Here is a 15,780-nt window from a genome sequence, read left to right as displayed (position 1 = left end):
TATTTAGTGGTGCAAAAGACGGGCTTGTTTTTGCTTTTAAAAGCAACCCCCCCCCCCCCTCCCTCCCTCACCTGGTGTGTCTGACCTGCTGGCAACATGGGTTTTACCGCGGCAGAGCCATCAGTACGGTTACGGCTCTGTCGCGCTCTTAGAACGCAACTCGCTCTTTATCAGAATTGACTGCTAACTTCGACTGTTTTCATTTTCTAAGAAAAAATTAACGCAATCTTTCTTTGTCTTTGTTTTGGGTTTATGGATGATATCTGCTCAACGTACTGTTTGAGAGTGTAGAGTTGGTATGGCTGAATGGAGTAGGGAGAAAGAAGAATGGGGAATTTCTGAGGCTTGACCACTATTCACGAAGACTCGGTCATAGTGCAAAGAGAAAAGCCTTTAAAGAGAGAGGAGAGCGAAAGAAAGAAAGAGAGAGAGAGAGAGAGAGAGAGAGGGGAAAAAAACCCTCTAAAACCAAACATCTCAAGTTACCTCTGCTCATGTAAACAGCCCACCATTAAAAATTCATGCCGGGATTTTTCAACATTTTTGGGGAATGATTGAATACCCATGACCTTGTTGCATCCTTTGTTGAGATGGTGGGCTCAGTTCAGGCCCAATATAGCAGTATAGTGGCGCGGTACAGGTATATGGCTTTTACTTGAAGTCGAAAAGAAAGAGCCGGGGCAGAAGTGGACAGCAAAATGTAACTGTCAACTAGGAAGAGTAATAGCAGCATTTGTAGTGTCATAAGAAACATATGTGGCTCCACATGTTCTGCATGTTCTCGTTTCCAGTCATTCTTACAGTGAGAGATGCACTGTGGCTGCTGGCTCTCTAAAGTGCTCCTTCTTTTTTTTTTTCTGCTTCTCCCAGTAAGCGTGCCCCCCCCCCCTCCTCCTCCCCAGCAGCCCCAGGCACAGACAGGCCCACGGGAAGCACCTCTGACCATCATTAGGAACTGTCAGTAGGCCTGGAGAGGGAGTACAGATAAATTTCAGATAGTGTCAATTGCAGATGAAAGATCTGCTGAAGATGCTAGGGGTGTCATGCTTGACTTGCTTCTGTTCAACAAGTTCCCATCTTCCAGCAGCTACCTTTAGCAGGATTGTGTCCCCTCCTGCCCCCCCCCCCCCCCCACCTCTCCCCTCGGCCCCCCTCCCCTGTCTGCTTACCTTGGCTAAACCGCTTTGCATGTTGATTGGGGGAGGGCTAATCCAGTTTGCAGCTGTCGTAGACCAATGATGAATCACCTTTCCGTCATTTGGCTGCTTTCCCCTCATTCGGGGAGGAGGGAAGACCTGGAGGAGGAAACAACAGTAGAGGGCTGAGCTCACAGACAATGTGCCTCTCTGTTCCCGACTCTCCACTCTTCCTATTCTGCTAGAGAATAACAATAATGTTTTCTCAGACAACCTCTATTGTATCATGGATGGGTCTGGACAGTGACACTGAGCTAAAATAACAAGAAGTGACATTGTGTGGGCCTGACAGGGGGGAAAAAGCGCACTCTGATTCAGATGGTTCAGATCCGTGCAGATCCAGGTAAGAGTGCGGTTGGGCAGCTGCCAACAGCATCTTTCAGATGCAGGGGCTGTGTAGCAATATGCCGTGGTTTATCAAGACATCTCAAACGGCACGTAGTGGAGTTTTCAGACTCAGAGTAAATGTGTTTACGCTCAGTGTTTTTTTTTTTTTTAATAATTATTTATTTTTTTTAAATTTTATATTTTTGTGTAAAGTGCTGCTCAGAGTGACAGTAAAAGAAAGAGAGAGTGGGAGCGAGAGAGAGAGAAAGAGAGAGAAAGAGAACAAGGGCTAGAACAAGTGTGTATGTGTGTGTGTGTTTGTGTATGTGTATGTGTGTCCATGTCTGTGTCTGTATGTGCAGAGGGATTTACTCAGAACTCTTCTGCTATGTTGCCTTTACTTTTGTTAAATACTTTTTACTTTTAAGTTAAATATTTTTAGATAATTTGCAAATGTCTCTGAATTATACAAGAACATTTAAACATATTTCAGTAATAATAGTAATAACAACAACAACAACAACAATAATAATAATAATAATAATTATTATTAATATTATTATTATTATTATTATTATCATTATAAGAGTAATCATTGTGTAATATATGGCAAAGTAGATTTAGCTTATTGATTTATCTAAGCTAAAATATTTTGTGAATGATGAATTTTTGTTCTAAAATATAGATTTAATCTGTTGTTTCTTAGAAAAGCTAGACATGTATGAAAACAGATGCATTTAGAGTTTTTGAATGCGTTTGGTTAGGCCAGTGAAATGTCTTGCTGTAATGTAATTAGCGCAATAATGCGTTTTAAATGGTCACAAAGAGGAAAGCGTGTTTGAATTTGTAACTATGCTTTCTGTACTCGCTGGCCTGATCTCACTCCCATTTGTTATGCATAATAAAAATCCTGAGTGCACAACTGAGCAGATAGAATGTTGTTTTCAATGGCGTGGACCTCAGTATATAAACAGAGAAACAATTAAGGGGCTTGCCAGAGCAAACAAAATGCCTCGTGAACTCCTCGTTCTCTGTTATTGAGGCATGAGCATTCACAATTACCCTAAACACAGCCCTTTGTACTGCACATCTAGTACAGCCGCAAATCAAAGACTGAGTCAGAGCTCCAGAGGGGGGGGGAATATGTGTTGAAAATGATGATGCTCATTTTACAACTTTGTTAATTATTCATGCCTTAAATCAACCAGTCTGTCAATCATCAGGGTTAGTCATCATTTGCTAAATGTGTCAAATATCATTTGACATGCCTGAGGGAAAGTCTCATTTCCATGTATGTACTCTATCTATTCCTTTAGCTCTGGAATGTTGCTGGGAATTTTTGTTTGGTGTGATTAAATGTTTTGTGCTGGATTTCCTTTCTTTATTTTTCTTTTACTTTTGAAATACTTTTTCATCCCCAAAGTAATGTCAGATCCTTAGTTTTTTCTCTTTTTTTTCTTTTTTTCTCTCTCTCTCTCTTTTTTTTTTTTTTTTTCCAGCTTTTTGACTCTGGAATATATCTGAAACACACCGAAAAGAATTTTTGTGACTTCAGGTAAATATTTCTTCTTGTGTGTTTCTCAGTAATGACTTCTAATTGGATGCGTGAAATGGCGCGTGTTTCTCTCCTCAGGTCTATGGAAATGCAGGATCTAGCTAGTCCGCACAGCCGAGTAAGTGGAAGCAGCGAATCCCCTAATGGTCCCAACCTTGACAACTCACATATCAATAACAATTCCATGACACCAAATGGCACTGAAGGTATGTTCACCCAACCCCTTACCACTGACTGGCCTATGTTATTTGCAATTAACGTGAACCAATGACCGCTTTTTTTTTTCTTTTCTTTTTCTTTTACAGCACTAGAAAGTAAAATGTTTTTAACCTTCTCCCTCCTCCTGTGTAGTGTTTATGCCTCCGTTAACTTGTGAAAAGTTCAGTCGTAGTAAAATGTCTGCAAGTGCTGGTCTCTTGAAAATATGATCTGTTTCCTATTTGAAAGGTGGATTGAAATAAACTTAGTCCTGGGTGAATAAGAGGATAATCTGCTCGTGGAAACGTGATCTATTAAAGCCATTCATATTAAAAACCGCATGATTTTTTTCACCGTAACTGCCGATATTCTAAAAGCCTTTAGATGCTTGTAGTTTTATTTGAGACCTTACAGGAGTATTAAAAAAAACACCTGCTTGTCCTGTACCAGGATTTTCTTAACAGATAAAATTTTGTCCCATGTATACTTAGACTTGTTTTTTTCTTTTCTTTTTTCAGTCAAGTGTTGTGTATGTGCTGTAATGTTATCTTACCTGTGGTTTAGTGTTCCTTTTATTCAGTGAAGAAACCCTGCAGATTGTCATGTGTCCTGTGCCATTCTTTCTCCCCCATAGGTGATAACATCACTATGCTTACCACAGCTGACTGGTTGTTAAGTTCTAGTTCACAGTCCGCTGCAGGTTTGTGCAGTTCTGGTGATACAATGAAAGGACAATACTTGGTGTTATAGTAAAAGAAAAAAAAATAAAAGAAACTCTTTTCTCTTTTTTCATTTCTATTATTCCTGTATGGATTATAAAATGACAATTACCCCAAATTGACATTTTGTGAAGATCATGATTATTCACATCACTTCAACTATTGTGCCTTTCATTAGGAAACTATTTGGATTATTTGTTGTGCTCTATTTTAAATCTGTTATTTGAAGCATGGTTTGAGACTGGCTTTGATTCCAGTGTTAATGAATGGTAAACTTGTGGATACGTGTAATGTGCTTTTAGTTTTCATTTTGATGTCCTCCACTGTTTCCTGAGGAAAGTGGTTATGTGTGGTATGCGGCGACTTGAGTGTGCTAGTTTGTGCATGCACTGTGCCACTATTTTCTCAGACCTTCAAGGGGAAATGTTGGTGTGTGTATTCCCCCGCTCTTCACATCAACATATGTTCTTCAGAGAACTGAGCATAGCCGAAACATGTTCAACATGACAAGCCAATGGCCTCCACAACCATGAGGGATTGCAGTGGGCATGACTCTATACCCACATAGTGAAATTTGTTTTCATAAAAGTTCCTACTCAACCCCCCCCATTCCACCTCCCTCTACCCCCCCCCCCCCCCGCCCCCCCCAATCTCTCCCGCCTTCCGAGGTGGAGTGGATTCATTTCAAAGATCCAGGGCAGTCAGCTAGCTGTGAAATTGTCTCCCCACTGCCTTTACTGTAGTTCTGAGCACTCGGGTCAGACTCATAACCATTTTATACACACTACATTGCCTTGACATTTCAATTATACTGCACGTCCATGCATTCCACTGGACTTTTACTCAAATGATTCTGTCTATTTTTGCCTGTTTTTCCCCTGACGCCACATATAAACCTGGGGTAAGCAATCAAAATGATAAAAAGGTTATTAATGGGTAATTAAGATTTGACATTAATTAGTTGCTGGGTTTTTTTTTTTTTTTTTGCTGATTTCTAAAAGCTTTGATTTTTGCTTTTAAAATTTTTGTATCATGCATGTTATACATTTGTAGACTGAAAAGACTTGGCCCTTACAGGCTTTAAAAAAAGAAAAGAAAAAAATTTGACTGCTGCTTTTGTGCTTGTAAAGTCAACAGCAGACATGCCTTGTATTTAATGGGGAAGCCTCCCTGTTGTTTACTGAAGATTTAAGCATTTAATTGTTGCCTGCATCCCCAAGTCAATTGATTAGAACAGTGTACTCGCATTTACTTAAGAACTCACTTTATCCATGTTTCATGTGTAGACAGTGACATTTTCTCACCCTCTGACAGGCTATAATTTTTTAATAACGTTTTTAACAAATGATTGAGGGATATTATAAATATTAGAGTCTCTGCGGTTTTTTTCCTTATAATGCTTGCACCATCTTCTGTATTGGCACATTACGTAAATAAATCTGGAGCCTTTTGTATAAAATGAGACAATGTTAGTTCTAGATCCTGTTTGGGAGATGTGGAGAAGGGGCTTGGGCTTGTTATGCTGTGTCAGTGATGGTGTGGCCTCTTTGTTTGCAGTTAAAACAGAGCCAATGAGCAGCAGTGAAATCGCCACCTCTGTAGCAGACGGCTCTCTAGACAGCTTCTCAGGATCAGGTGAGGGGGTGGGAGAGGATTTGGGGATAGGGGGAAAGAGGTGTGGGGGAGATTGGATACCACACACACACACACACACACACACACAGACAGACAGACACACACACACACACACATACACACATATACACACACAGACACAGCTGCTGAACTGATTAGTGGGAGATGAGCCCAGAGATGGTTGGCTGATAAGCAGAGGCCCAGGAAGTGTCCCTATTGCTAAAGCGCCAGTAGAGTGAGTCTCTTGCTCAGTTCTCATGCCAGCGGGCTTGAGTTATGACCCAGTGTTCTCAGAGCCCACTCTTCCAGTCAACTGACATGGCGTCCCGCTGGCCCTCACACTCCATCACCCCCTCAGACGGAACATGACCACGACTCATACAGACAACAAGAGTTAACAAAATATACATGATAGAGACGCTGTGTTAAGTAAATACATGATAGAGATGCTGTGTTAAGTAAACATATGATAGAGATGCTGTGTTAAGTAAAGCTAAGTAAAACTGTACGTCCAGGAGAGAAAAAAAAAAGGAATAGCTTGTAAGCTTTTAGCTGATTTTTTTTTTTTTTTGTCTCTTATACTTTAACAGTTATTAACTTAAAACATACGTAAAAATGATCTGCTCTGGCCTCCGCTCATCACACTTACAAAGCAAATGTAAATCCACTGTATGGAGGATTAGGTTCCTGCTAATTTGTCTTATTTCCCTACCTGTTTGACTAAGTATCTGATATGTTAAAGTTAAGCGTACATAAATCATTGCTATGACTTCTGCCTCTGACAGTATTAATGAAAAGTAGTAATTTTAAACCCAGGTCCACAAGGGAGAAAGAGTAGGAGCGCTGAGTAGAAGTGGAGGGTTTTGTCTGGAGACAGGTGCTGATGTTCAGGGAAAAGGCCATAGTATTAATAGTGTGTCTCAGGGCTTCAAGCAGACAGTTCCTATTGCACTTTGCTCCTGAACAAAATCCTTACTTTACATGTCAGAACCAATTACAGATATGTGAGGGGCTGTTATAATCACTGCACCAGAGAAATAAAGTCCACCTGGAAACAGAACAATAAGTAATAGTCCTGCATTTACTCAAATCACTTAGTATTTATTGATGATCACACAACCACAACAACTATTATTATTATTATTGTTGTTGTTGTTGTTGTTGTTGTTAGTAGTAGTACTAGTAGTAGTAGTGGCAGTAGTAGTAGTAGTAGTAATATTCATGTTATTAATATTGTATCTGGTATTATTAGTAGTAGTAGTAGTAGTAATAGTAGTGTTGCTGTGTTTGTTGTTGTTAGTATAAAGATTCAAAACTATTTTTTGTATGATTTTTTTTTTTTTTACAACACAATCTAATGGGGAAAAGCTCTAATAGCCACATAAAGGGACACCAAAGTTCTCAGACTAGCTCTTGGAGGTACTTCAAAAGAGTTCCTTTTGCACAGTAGTCTGTATGTTTTCAGAACAGAGTTCCAAAGTGTTATTAAGAGCTAGGGGCCCCAGAGCTGGTGAGTCCTCTAATGAGGGACTGATTATGCGTGGTAGTTACCTGTAATCAGTGCTGTCACTTTCTCATGGCTTATACTTACGTGCCTCCAATGACCAAGACCACAAGCATAGCCATGAATCAGTCCTGCCTGTGTGTGTGTGTGTGTGTGTGTGTGCAGGCGCGTGTGCATGTGAGTTGACACCAGACTTTTCCATCATTCCTTGTAAGGGTCCTTCAGAGACATATGCTGGTCAGCAGAAAAACTCACGTATTACCTGATTATTTTCCTTCATTATTACTCTCCATTTTTCAACCTTAAATAAGGTTAGCGAAATAAATAGAGTAATGCAATGTAATTACTGTTTCCTTGGATTCCAGAAGTTCTGTTGGCAAAGAATAATATTTACCTTATTTTTTAATGTTTAAATATGTGCTTGCCTCTTTTCTTTATAACTCTCCACAGCTATTGGAACTAGTGGCTTCAGCCCAAGACAAACTCACCAGTTCTCTCCACAGATTTACCCTTCCAAGTAAGGCTTCTTTTATTTTTCTTTAAAAAATAAGCAGCATCCAACTTCATTTGGAGCTTTAATTAGATCCTTCTGCGAGATCTGAACTCTCCAGCAGCTTTGTTTTCATTGATGTCTGCAGCTTGCATACCCCAAAATCTGTTGTAATTATTATCTTGCAAAAATTTCCTTTGTGATTTATTATTCTTTTGCAACATATATCAGCCTGCCAGTCGATAGCTATCTTTTCTTTTTTCTGGTTTTTTTTTTTTTTTTTTTTTTTAACAGCTTGCCCTAATATTTACGATTAAGTAGCAGAATCACAAAGAATTTGTCAGTGAACAAACTTCACATTATGGTTTTGAGCAAAATGTGTTCCTCCCATTTCACTTTTCTTTCTCTCTCTCTCTCTCCCTCTCTCTCTCTCTCTCTCTCTTCTCAAATAGCAGACCTTATCCACATATTCTTCCAACTCCTTCGTCCCAAAATATGGCTGCATATGGCCAGACGCAGTACACCACAGGAATGCAGCAAGCCGCAGCATACGCTACCTACCCTCAGCCAGGGCAGCCCTATGGAATTCCAGCCTATGGTAAATACGCCAGAAAAAAAAAAAAGAGGATATTCTCCTTTGTTCTGTTCTTCTCCATTACATATGTTCTACCAAGATTCTCTTTGCCTTTAACTCATGCAGACACAGAAGTTACAATAAGCTTTTATGAAGTCAATTTTGTCTGTCAACAACAGAGTCAACAAGTTTGGTTTTTTTTTTTCTTCTTCTTTTTTTTTTTTCTGTTGACCTACTGCCTGTTGTTACAGACAGTATCAATGTACTTTGAGTCACCTAGAAACGGTTCTCCTTTAACCCTTCATTTGCGTTATGATAACGCTGACATCAGGACATTGTGTTTTCCCACCCTCAACTGAAATCAAGAACCCTGCTGAGCTGTTGGTTTCTACCTGCACCCTGTAACTCAACAAAACAACAGTCACGGATTTTATGCCAGACAGACAGATGTCAAAGATTACAAAGACAAAATTCCAAAACAAAGAAACAGTTTACAAAGCTACTTTGAGAACAGAATACAGAGCAGAAAATATTCTTTGTTTGTCATAAGGATTCAAAGTGCTTTAACCTCAGTGAAAATACATACGCTGAGCACTGATACTGCATTATGTCAGAAAATATCAAAGGGGATCTCTGATGCTTGTTTGAGTGGGAGCAAATTACAACTGTTTACTGGGCCCGGGTCAACCTAAGCAAAAGGCGGCTTACCTTTAACACTGACCAGAAAGTTCTGGGAACTCTTTGCATTGTACCTTCACAATATACAGCGGTCTCAAGCTACTTGAGCCAAATTTTTCAGTCTTATCAGTGAATTGTTCTGTTGTTAGGCCGAGCCATGGCCTATTGAGAAAGCCAGTATGTGCATTTACATTGATTGCTGTGTTGTTTGACTTGGAGGCAGTGACACTGAGGACTGTGCATCATATTGCTCTGGTGTCACTAACTGATTTAGGTCCATTGTGGGCAGGCATCAAGACAGAGGGCGGCCTGCCACAGGCCCAGTCTCCGGGTCAGAGTGGCTTTCTGAGCTACAGCTCCAGCTTCTCCACACCACAGACGGGACAAGCACCCTACAGCTACCAGATGCAAGGTCAGGAGCTCTCCTCAAAGACACAAAGTGGCAAAAACAAGACACCGTCCCTCTCCATGCCCTTCAAAGAGCTAGACAATTAATGGCAGGCACGGACCGATTCATAACATCCCCAAACAGATGGTTGCATTAGGACCAAATGTAGGCACAGTCTTTTTTCTGTTAGGCCTCAGAGAAATCAACACAGATGGAAAAAGAAGGGTCAGCTTTTTCTTCTTCTCTTCTCTCTCTCTTCTCCCTCTCTCTCTCTCTGTCTCTCACTCCGTTTATTGTAAAGACAGACTGGTGCTTTTCGACATGTTTAGGCTTAATGTTTTACAGTGGATCTGCTTAAGTGTGTTTGTTTAAGAGGAAACACAAGGAGTTCTTGTCCTTGAATCTGATGAATAGAAGTCAGATTCTCATACTACTTTAAACACACTTCAGGCCAGATGCCACCCAGAGTCTCTGTGAAGGACTGTGTCACAGTTGTGACTTGGGCCAATGCCTTTCGCCTCCAGCGCTCGGCAGCCTTTCACAGTTAGCGCTGCTTTGTGTTCTCTCAACCCCAGATAATGTGTGACAGTAGAAACATCTCCACATGGTTTTGAAAACTCTCCAGAGCATCTCACAATAAATAACAAGCTGCCTCAGTGGCAGATGGGCCTGAAGGAGCTCCTTTTCCACACTTAACTAAATGCTCTCTGCTGCCGCGCGACTTTACCGGCTCTCATCCGCCCGAGTCGCACCGGGATGTCACGCTCTTCTCCAAGCACCATGCTCTAAGTCACGATGACAGTGTTATATGGCCATTTGTCTTGTGAGCGTTGCCTTCTCTGTGCCAGGACGGGCCTCTCCTTAGAGACAGCTGAATGTCTCCTCAGGCTCCTACTCCTTCACCCCACGGCGCAATAAACACATTAGGAATCTACAGTCCAGTCAGATGACAGATGACCATTAAACAGGCCAGACTAAACCGCCATCATGTTACTCTTAGAAGTGTATTGATTGGACAAGTCCAGTCCAAGAGAAAGGGTCCAGGACAGAGTGGCCTGGTTTGGGTAGAGGACCACACCATTTGATACCTTCCCCAGACATGACCAGTGTCTGCATGGCCAGTCTGTGCCCAGCTGTCAGAGAGATTACTATTAGATTAATGTTTTTACACTTCTCTTTCATGTCTGATTGCATGACAGTCTGGCGGGTTACTACACTGGTGATCTTAAATTGCCTGAACAGGGCTTTAGGTTCAGGGGTTTAGGTTCACTTTTACTCTTAATTTATTATAATGTTCTTTTTTTTCTTCTTCTTTCTCTTCTTTTTTTTTCTGTTTGGTAGAGAGTTCCCTTCTTGCCGCAACACACCGGATGCAAATGTTTGGAGTTAAAAACTATATTTCAGTTTCACTTAAGCTTTAAAAATATTCAAGATTTTGGAGATATTAAAATGCAAGTGGTTTAAATTCAATGTCAAATTTAATTTAATTTTGTCTCAGGACATGTAGGAATCCCTGTGTACTTTTCATTTATTGCATCCTCATATAAATCAGGATTTAATTAGCAATTGTCATGCCTAATTAGAACTTAATTACTTTTCCACAAGTACAAAGGCTAAAAGAATGGCAGAAAGACAAGGTTCTTCCAATGATTTTATTCTGAGCAGATGCTAATTACAACAATAATTGAGCTCCCCCCATTCTGTACAGAGTATGAGCAGTGGGCTGAGGTCTGCCTTTAAAGAAGCCCATCTGGACTTGATAGCCTACTCCCATGAGAGGCATACAAACTTCTGCTACAAATATTGTGCACTGATGATAGACACAGCCCATGGCAAGAAGACTGATCAAGCAGAGCAAATGGACTCCCAATTGGAGGGCCAGAAGGCGGGCCAATGTCTCGACTTGAGTGAGCTAGCTGGAGCAGGGTAGAGGTTTTTTGGGGGGAGGGTGGGGGTTGGTGGAGAGCCCCCCTGGGAATGGCCAGCCTTCTCCCAGCATGGAGCCATTCTTCAAGGGCCAGAGGGGGGGTCTCTTTTCTTTTATGTGGCTCCACACTCTCCCCAGAGTCAACCGCTGTCCTGCGAGCCTGATCTTTTATGACTTTCTGAACTGTGGATTTAGCTAATTTGTTGTGCAACAGGAGTTCGATGTGTTTGCTTTTTATGTGAGGGAGTGAACAGCCTTTGAAAGAAATTCACAGTTTTGGAACTGCCCCCATGCCACGATAGAGAGAGAGTGAGACTAAGAGGTGAAAATTGAAAATAAATAAAAAGAAGACATCTACTCTGTGCTGTGTCTTGCCTGTGTAGAGGCACTTAGATGAATGAGAGAGATCTCTAACCGTGGAGACATAGTAGTGTTTGGCTTAAGCCTCCGTTGGCTGGCTCAGCCACACATTGGCGCACAATGAAAGCTGCTTTACGTTTGTTACGGTCTGGGGGGCCTCCCCTGATGGCAGTGATGACCAGAGGATGAAAGGCTCTGGCTCTGTTTGTTTCCCTGAACAAAGGTGTAATTACGCTCTTATTTAAGCACAGTAAATGAATCTCTTGTGCGTTTTCATGGGGGGCAGTCGGTGATAACTGAAGAGGAGCTTCAAGATAACATTGCTCACAATGCCTCTGTGAGGTCTCACTTCTGGTCTTTTGACTAGTGGAACTTCAAGTGGTAGAACAGAGCAACTGTTTATAAACTCAGGTTTGTGAATATTACTGAACAGAAAGAGTTGTTTGAGTGACAATTTAGATTTTACAGAATGACTTTAACTAGAGTGAAAGGGTCTCAGGAATGTACTCAATAAACAAACAAGCATTTTTTTTTTTTTGCTGTTAAAAGTCCATTTAATAACTTTTGTGGACAGTGATGTCTCCTTTGAGCAGAGGTTGACATCAGGTGAGGTTTTTGTTAAGAGTCGAAGTTTGGTTCCAGGGTTAAACCCCCTTAGGCTTTCTCAGACTCCGTAACTCATGTCATGTGTATTATTAAGTCATTAGATGTTATCTCCATTCAGGGGATTTAATTACCCAAAAGGTGCCTCTTTTGAGCAGACCTAACTCTGTGAAAAGAAGACAGACATACATATTCATTGGACAGGATGTTGGAGGAGAGACCCAGCCCCCCTCCCTGCTCCTTCCCCTATGCAAACCCCCCTAGCAGCCCCCACACAACAGTGCCACTGTTTCTGTCATTGTAAGGGCTAGGGATGGATGAGAGACCAGACTCCACCCCTCTCCTTCTCTTTCTTCGTTTTCTTCTCCATCGGCCAAGATCCAATCGGTGATAACGAGAGAAAAGCACAGAGATAAGGCTACTATTCTAGCCCCTCCCCTATGCCCCCATTTACCCGCAAACCTTTGTCTTCATGCATTTGAATTGTTTTAGCTTGTTTTACAGTTCACGCTGCCCCATTTTACAGAAAAGTAGCCTCATTCATTGACTTCTAATTGTTTAGTCTTTTACTCTTCCATACCTTCATTTCCCCTAAAACATCTTCGATACTACTGCACCATTTTATGGCCCTCTGAATAATGGCCGTCAGGGGATGGGAAAGACTTAAGCAGATTTTATATCTGAATAGTTACTACACTATATTGCTTTGGCTTCTTTTTCGGTTTGGTATTGCAAACGCAGAAATAACTTACCGTTATGTTTCTTTCTTTTGTTGTAGGAGGCAGTTTTACAACAACATCAGGACTGTATGCAGGAAGCAATTCCCTCACAAATTCAACTGGATTCAATAGCACACAACAGGTAGCCTGTTCCTTTCACTGAATACAATATCTCATTCGTAATCAAAGTACATCATACAGTCATCATTTTTGAAGGATTGTAGCTTTCATGAGGGTATAATGTACTGGCATGAGTGTTCTCCCCTGAGCAGTCTTACGGGAGTTGAGAGCACTTGCATATTATCCGTGAGATATGAATCATTCAGAATAGCTTGACGGTTGGAGAGAAAGATTATCGAACGCTCTATGCTCATGTGAATTATGCCATAGGGGGGAAAAAAGACAGATCTCTATCCAGATGTAGGACACAAGAGACATATGTTCGCATTTATGTTTTGGAATCTGCACTGTGAAGTAGCAGCATTGTAGCAGTGCAATCTCACATTACTGCCCCGACGTCTTTCTTCAGGATTACCCCACATACCCAGCATTTGGCCAAGGTCAGTACGCACAGTATTACAACAGCTCCCCATACACCTCCCCGTACATGACGAGTAACAACACCAGCCCCACCACGCCCTCCACCACTGCCACCTACACCCTCCAGGAGCCCCCCTCTGGCATCACCAGCCAAGCCCTGACGGAGCAGCCTGCAGGTAGGAGATCTTAGCTGTCTCAGCATGTCTGGATTGCAAGTATATGTTTGACATGGTGTCCTACACTTCGAATTCCTTATTTGCTTTGTCCCCATAATTCCTGAAGCACCCAACCTAATAGCACAGTTTTAGTGCCTCATTAAGTGTTAAAGGCAGCATTGTTATTCACAGCATAAGGTCTACATTCAAATAACCCACTGTGTTACCTGCTATTTAAAGGACAACATTAGCTTGCCATTGCCTGATCAAGTGAAGGAAAAGGGAAAAAAACAAGAAAATTGGTTTATATCTATGTCCGATAATATTGTCTGATGGGAAAAGGGTCCTGGCACCACTCTTGTGTAATGGCAATTCTCTAAATATTTATTGGTCACTGCAGCAGTTTTATGGTGGCATGATTGAATTAGGCCTTGAGTCATGCTAATGGCACTGTTACGCATGGAGCACAATGGCAAAACACCAGCAGTCATTGAATAAAGACATGTTGTCATCTAACCTTTCCGAGGAAAAACTACATACAGACAAAACAGAACAATGTCACCTGTGACTAATCCTGCATCCTGTGGCTGGTGTTGACATATTATTGCCAGTTACTAGGAAATAATTAACAAATTCATTTTTCAAATGGGACAAGTATGAGATCACAGTAATTCTGTATTGGTGCCCATTAGATCATTTATTTGCTAATCCATTTGGATCCTTGCTTTTGCATCGTGAGCCAGGGGAAACATAGCAAGTTTTTGGTGTAAAACCATTTTTGCCTTACAGGGGTAGTAACGCCGAGGGCTCTTTTACCACAAACTGACTTAACAATAATAGAAACTTACACAAAACTGACAACCTATAAAACACACAAGTGGAATTTGTTTTACAGTCAGTTTCACCCCATTTCCCCGCAGAAGCAAACACTGAAAATTGCAAGGTTGTTTTTTTTTTTATATAAAAAAGTACAGTGATAAACTAGATTGTTTTGGCCTTTGATGCTAAACATAAACAACATTCTGGCACATCCACAGAATGCACTACTTCTGTTGTTCTTTGGGCCATTGGAAATGACTTGTTTATTTTCTCTTCTTGACTTTTTTTTTCTTTAAACTGGCACTTATGTTTCCAATAGCTTATAAAAGCCTAGGCCCTTGCCTTAGAGCACTGTCAAGTAATTAAGGAATGCTCTCCAGACAATGGAGGCCCACCACACCACACTCCCCTTAGCCGTTATCATTTCCTAAATGGTATCAAGGGTGTAAGGGGATCAGATAAACAGCATATTAGAGCACGTGGGCGGTAGCTACAATGTAGGCTCCTTAGCGAGGTAAATGGATCCAGCTATACTGTTCAGTTTTGAAGGTGAAAGCCTTTTTTATTTCCCTCTTTTGATATACCTTATTTTTTTCAGGAGAGTACAGTACAATCCACAGTCCATCAACCCCCATTAAAGATTCAGATTCAGATCGATTGCGTCGGGCCTCAGATGGAAAGTCACGTGGCCGGGGAAGAAGGAACAATAACCCATCTCCGCCTCCTGACTCTGACCTTGAGGTACAATGACTCTCACGCACCGTACTAACAGCTCTCTTACACTGACTCTCACGCACCGTACTAACAGCTCTCTTACACTGACTCTCACGCACTGTACTAACAGTTCTCTTACACTGACTCTAATGCACTGTACTCACAGCTCTCTTACACTGACTTTCACGCACTGTACTAACAGTTCTCTTACACTGACTCTAATGCACTGTACTCACAGCTCTCTTACACTGACTTTCACGCACTGTACTAACAGTTCTCTTACACTGACTCTCACGCACTGTACTAACAGCTCTCTAACACTGACTCTCACACACCCTACTAACAGCTCTCTTACACTGACTCTCACACACCCTACTAACAGCCCTCTTACACTGACTCTCACGCACTGTACTAACAGCTCTCTTACACTGACTCTCACACACCCTACTAACAGTTCTCTTACACTGACTCTCACGCACTGTACTAACAGCTCTCTCACACTGACTCTCACGCACTGTACTAACAGCTCTCTTACACTGACTCTCACGCACTGTACTAACAGTTCTCTTACACTGACTCTCACACGCTGTACTCACAGCTCTCTTACACTGACTCTCACACACCCTACTAACAGTTCTCTTACACTGACTCTCACACACTGTACTAACAGCTGTCTTAG

General features: G+C 41.4%; 1 protein-coding gene across 9 annotated transcripts in view; it reads left to right on the top strand.

Annotated features, from left to right (window-relative positions):
* The first annotated feature begins 3,160 nt into the window (after positions 1-3,160).
* eya1 (EYA transcriptional coactivator and phosphatase 1) overlaps positions 3,161-15,780 on the top strand; it is a 30,094-nt gene continuing 17,474 nt past the window's right edge. For 2 of the 9 annotated variants that reach the window (XM_030768261.1, XM_030768256.1), the window contains exons 1-8: positions 3,161-3,284; positions 5,553-5,630; positions 7,585-7,651; positions 8,080-8,222; positions 9,166-9,288; positions 12,933-13,015; positions 13,403-13,589; positions 14,989-15,128. In XM_030768261.1, coding sequence (XP_030624121.1) covers positions 3,161-3,284; positions 5,553-5,630; positions 7,585-7,651; positions 8,080-8,222; positions 9,166-9,288; positions 12,933-13,015; positions 13,403-13,589; positions 14,989-15,128 — 945 coding nt within the window. Of the gene's footprint in view, positions 3,285-3,910; positions 3,977-5,552; positions 5,631-7,584; positions 7,652-8,076; positions 8,223-9,142; positions 9,289-12,932; positions 13,016-13,402; positions 13,590-14,985; positions 15,129-15,780 lie in introns of all 9 variants that reach the window. The other 7 variants (XM_030768252.1, XM_030768255.1, XM_030768260.1 and 4 more) reach the window with 7 other exon arrangements.

The sequence above is a fragment of the Chanos chanos genome, chromosome 3, assembly GCF_902362185.1.
Source record: "Chanos chanos chromosome 3, fChaCha1.1, whole genome shotgun sequence".
NCBI classification, from domain to species: Eukaryota; Metazoa; Chordata; class Actinopteri; order Gonorynchiformes; family Chanidae; genus Chanos; species Chanos chanos.
The sequence above is the reverse complement of the archived record's forward strand: the minus strand, read 5'-3'. Positions and strand labels throughout refer to the sequence as shown.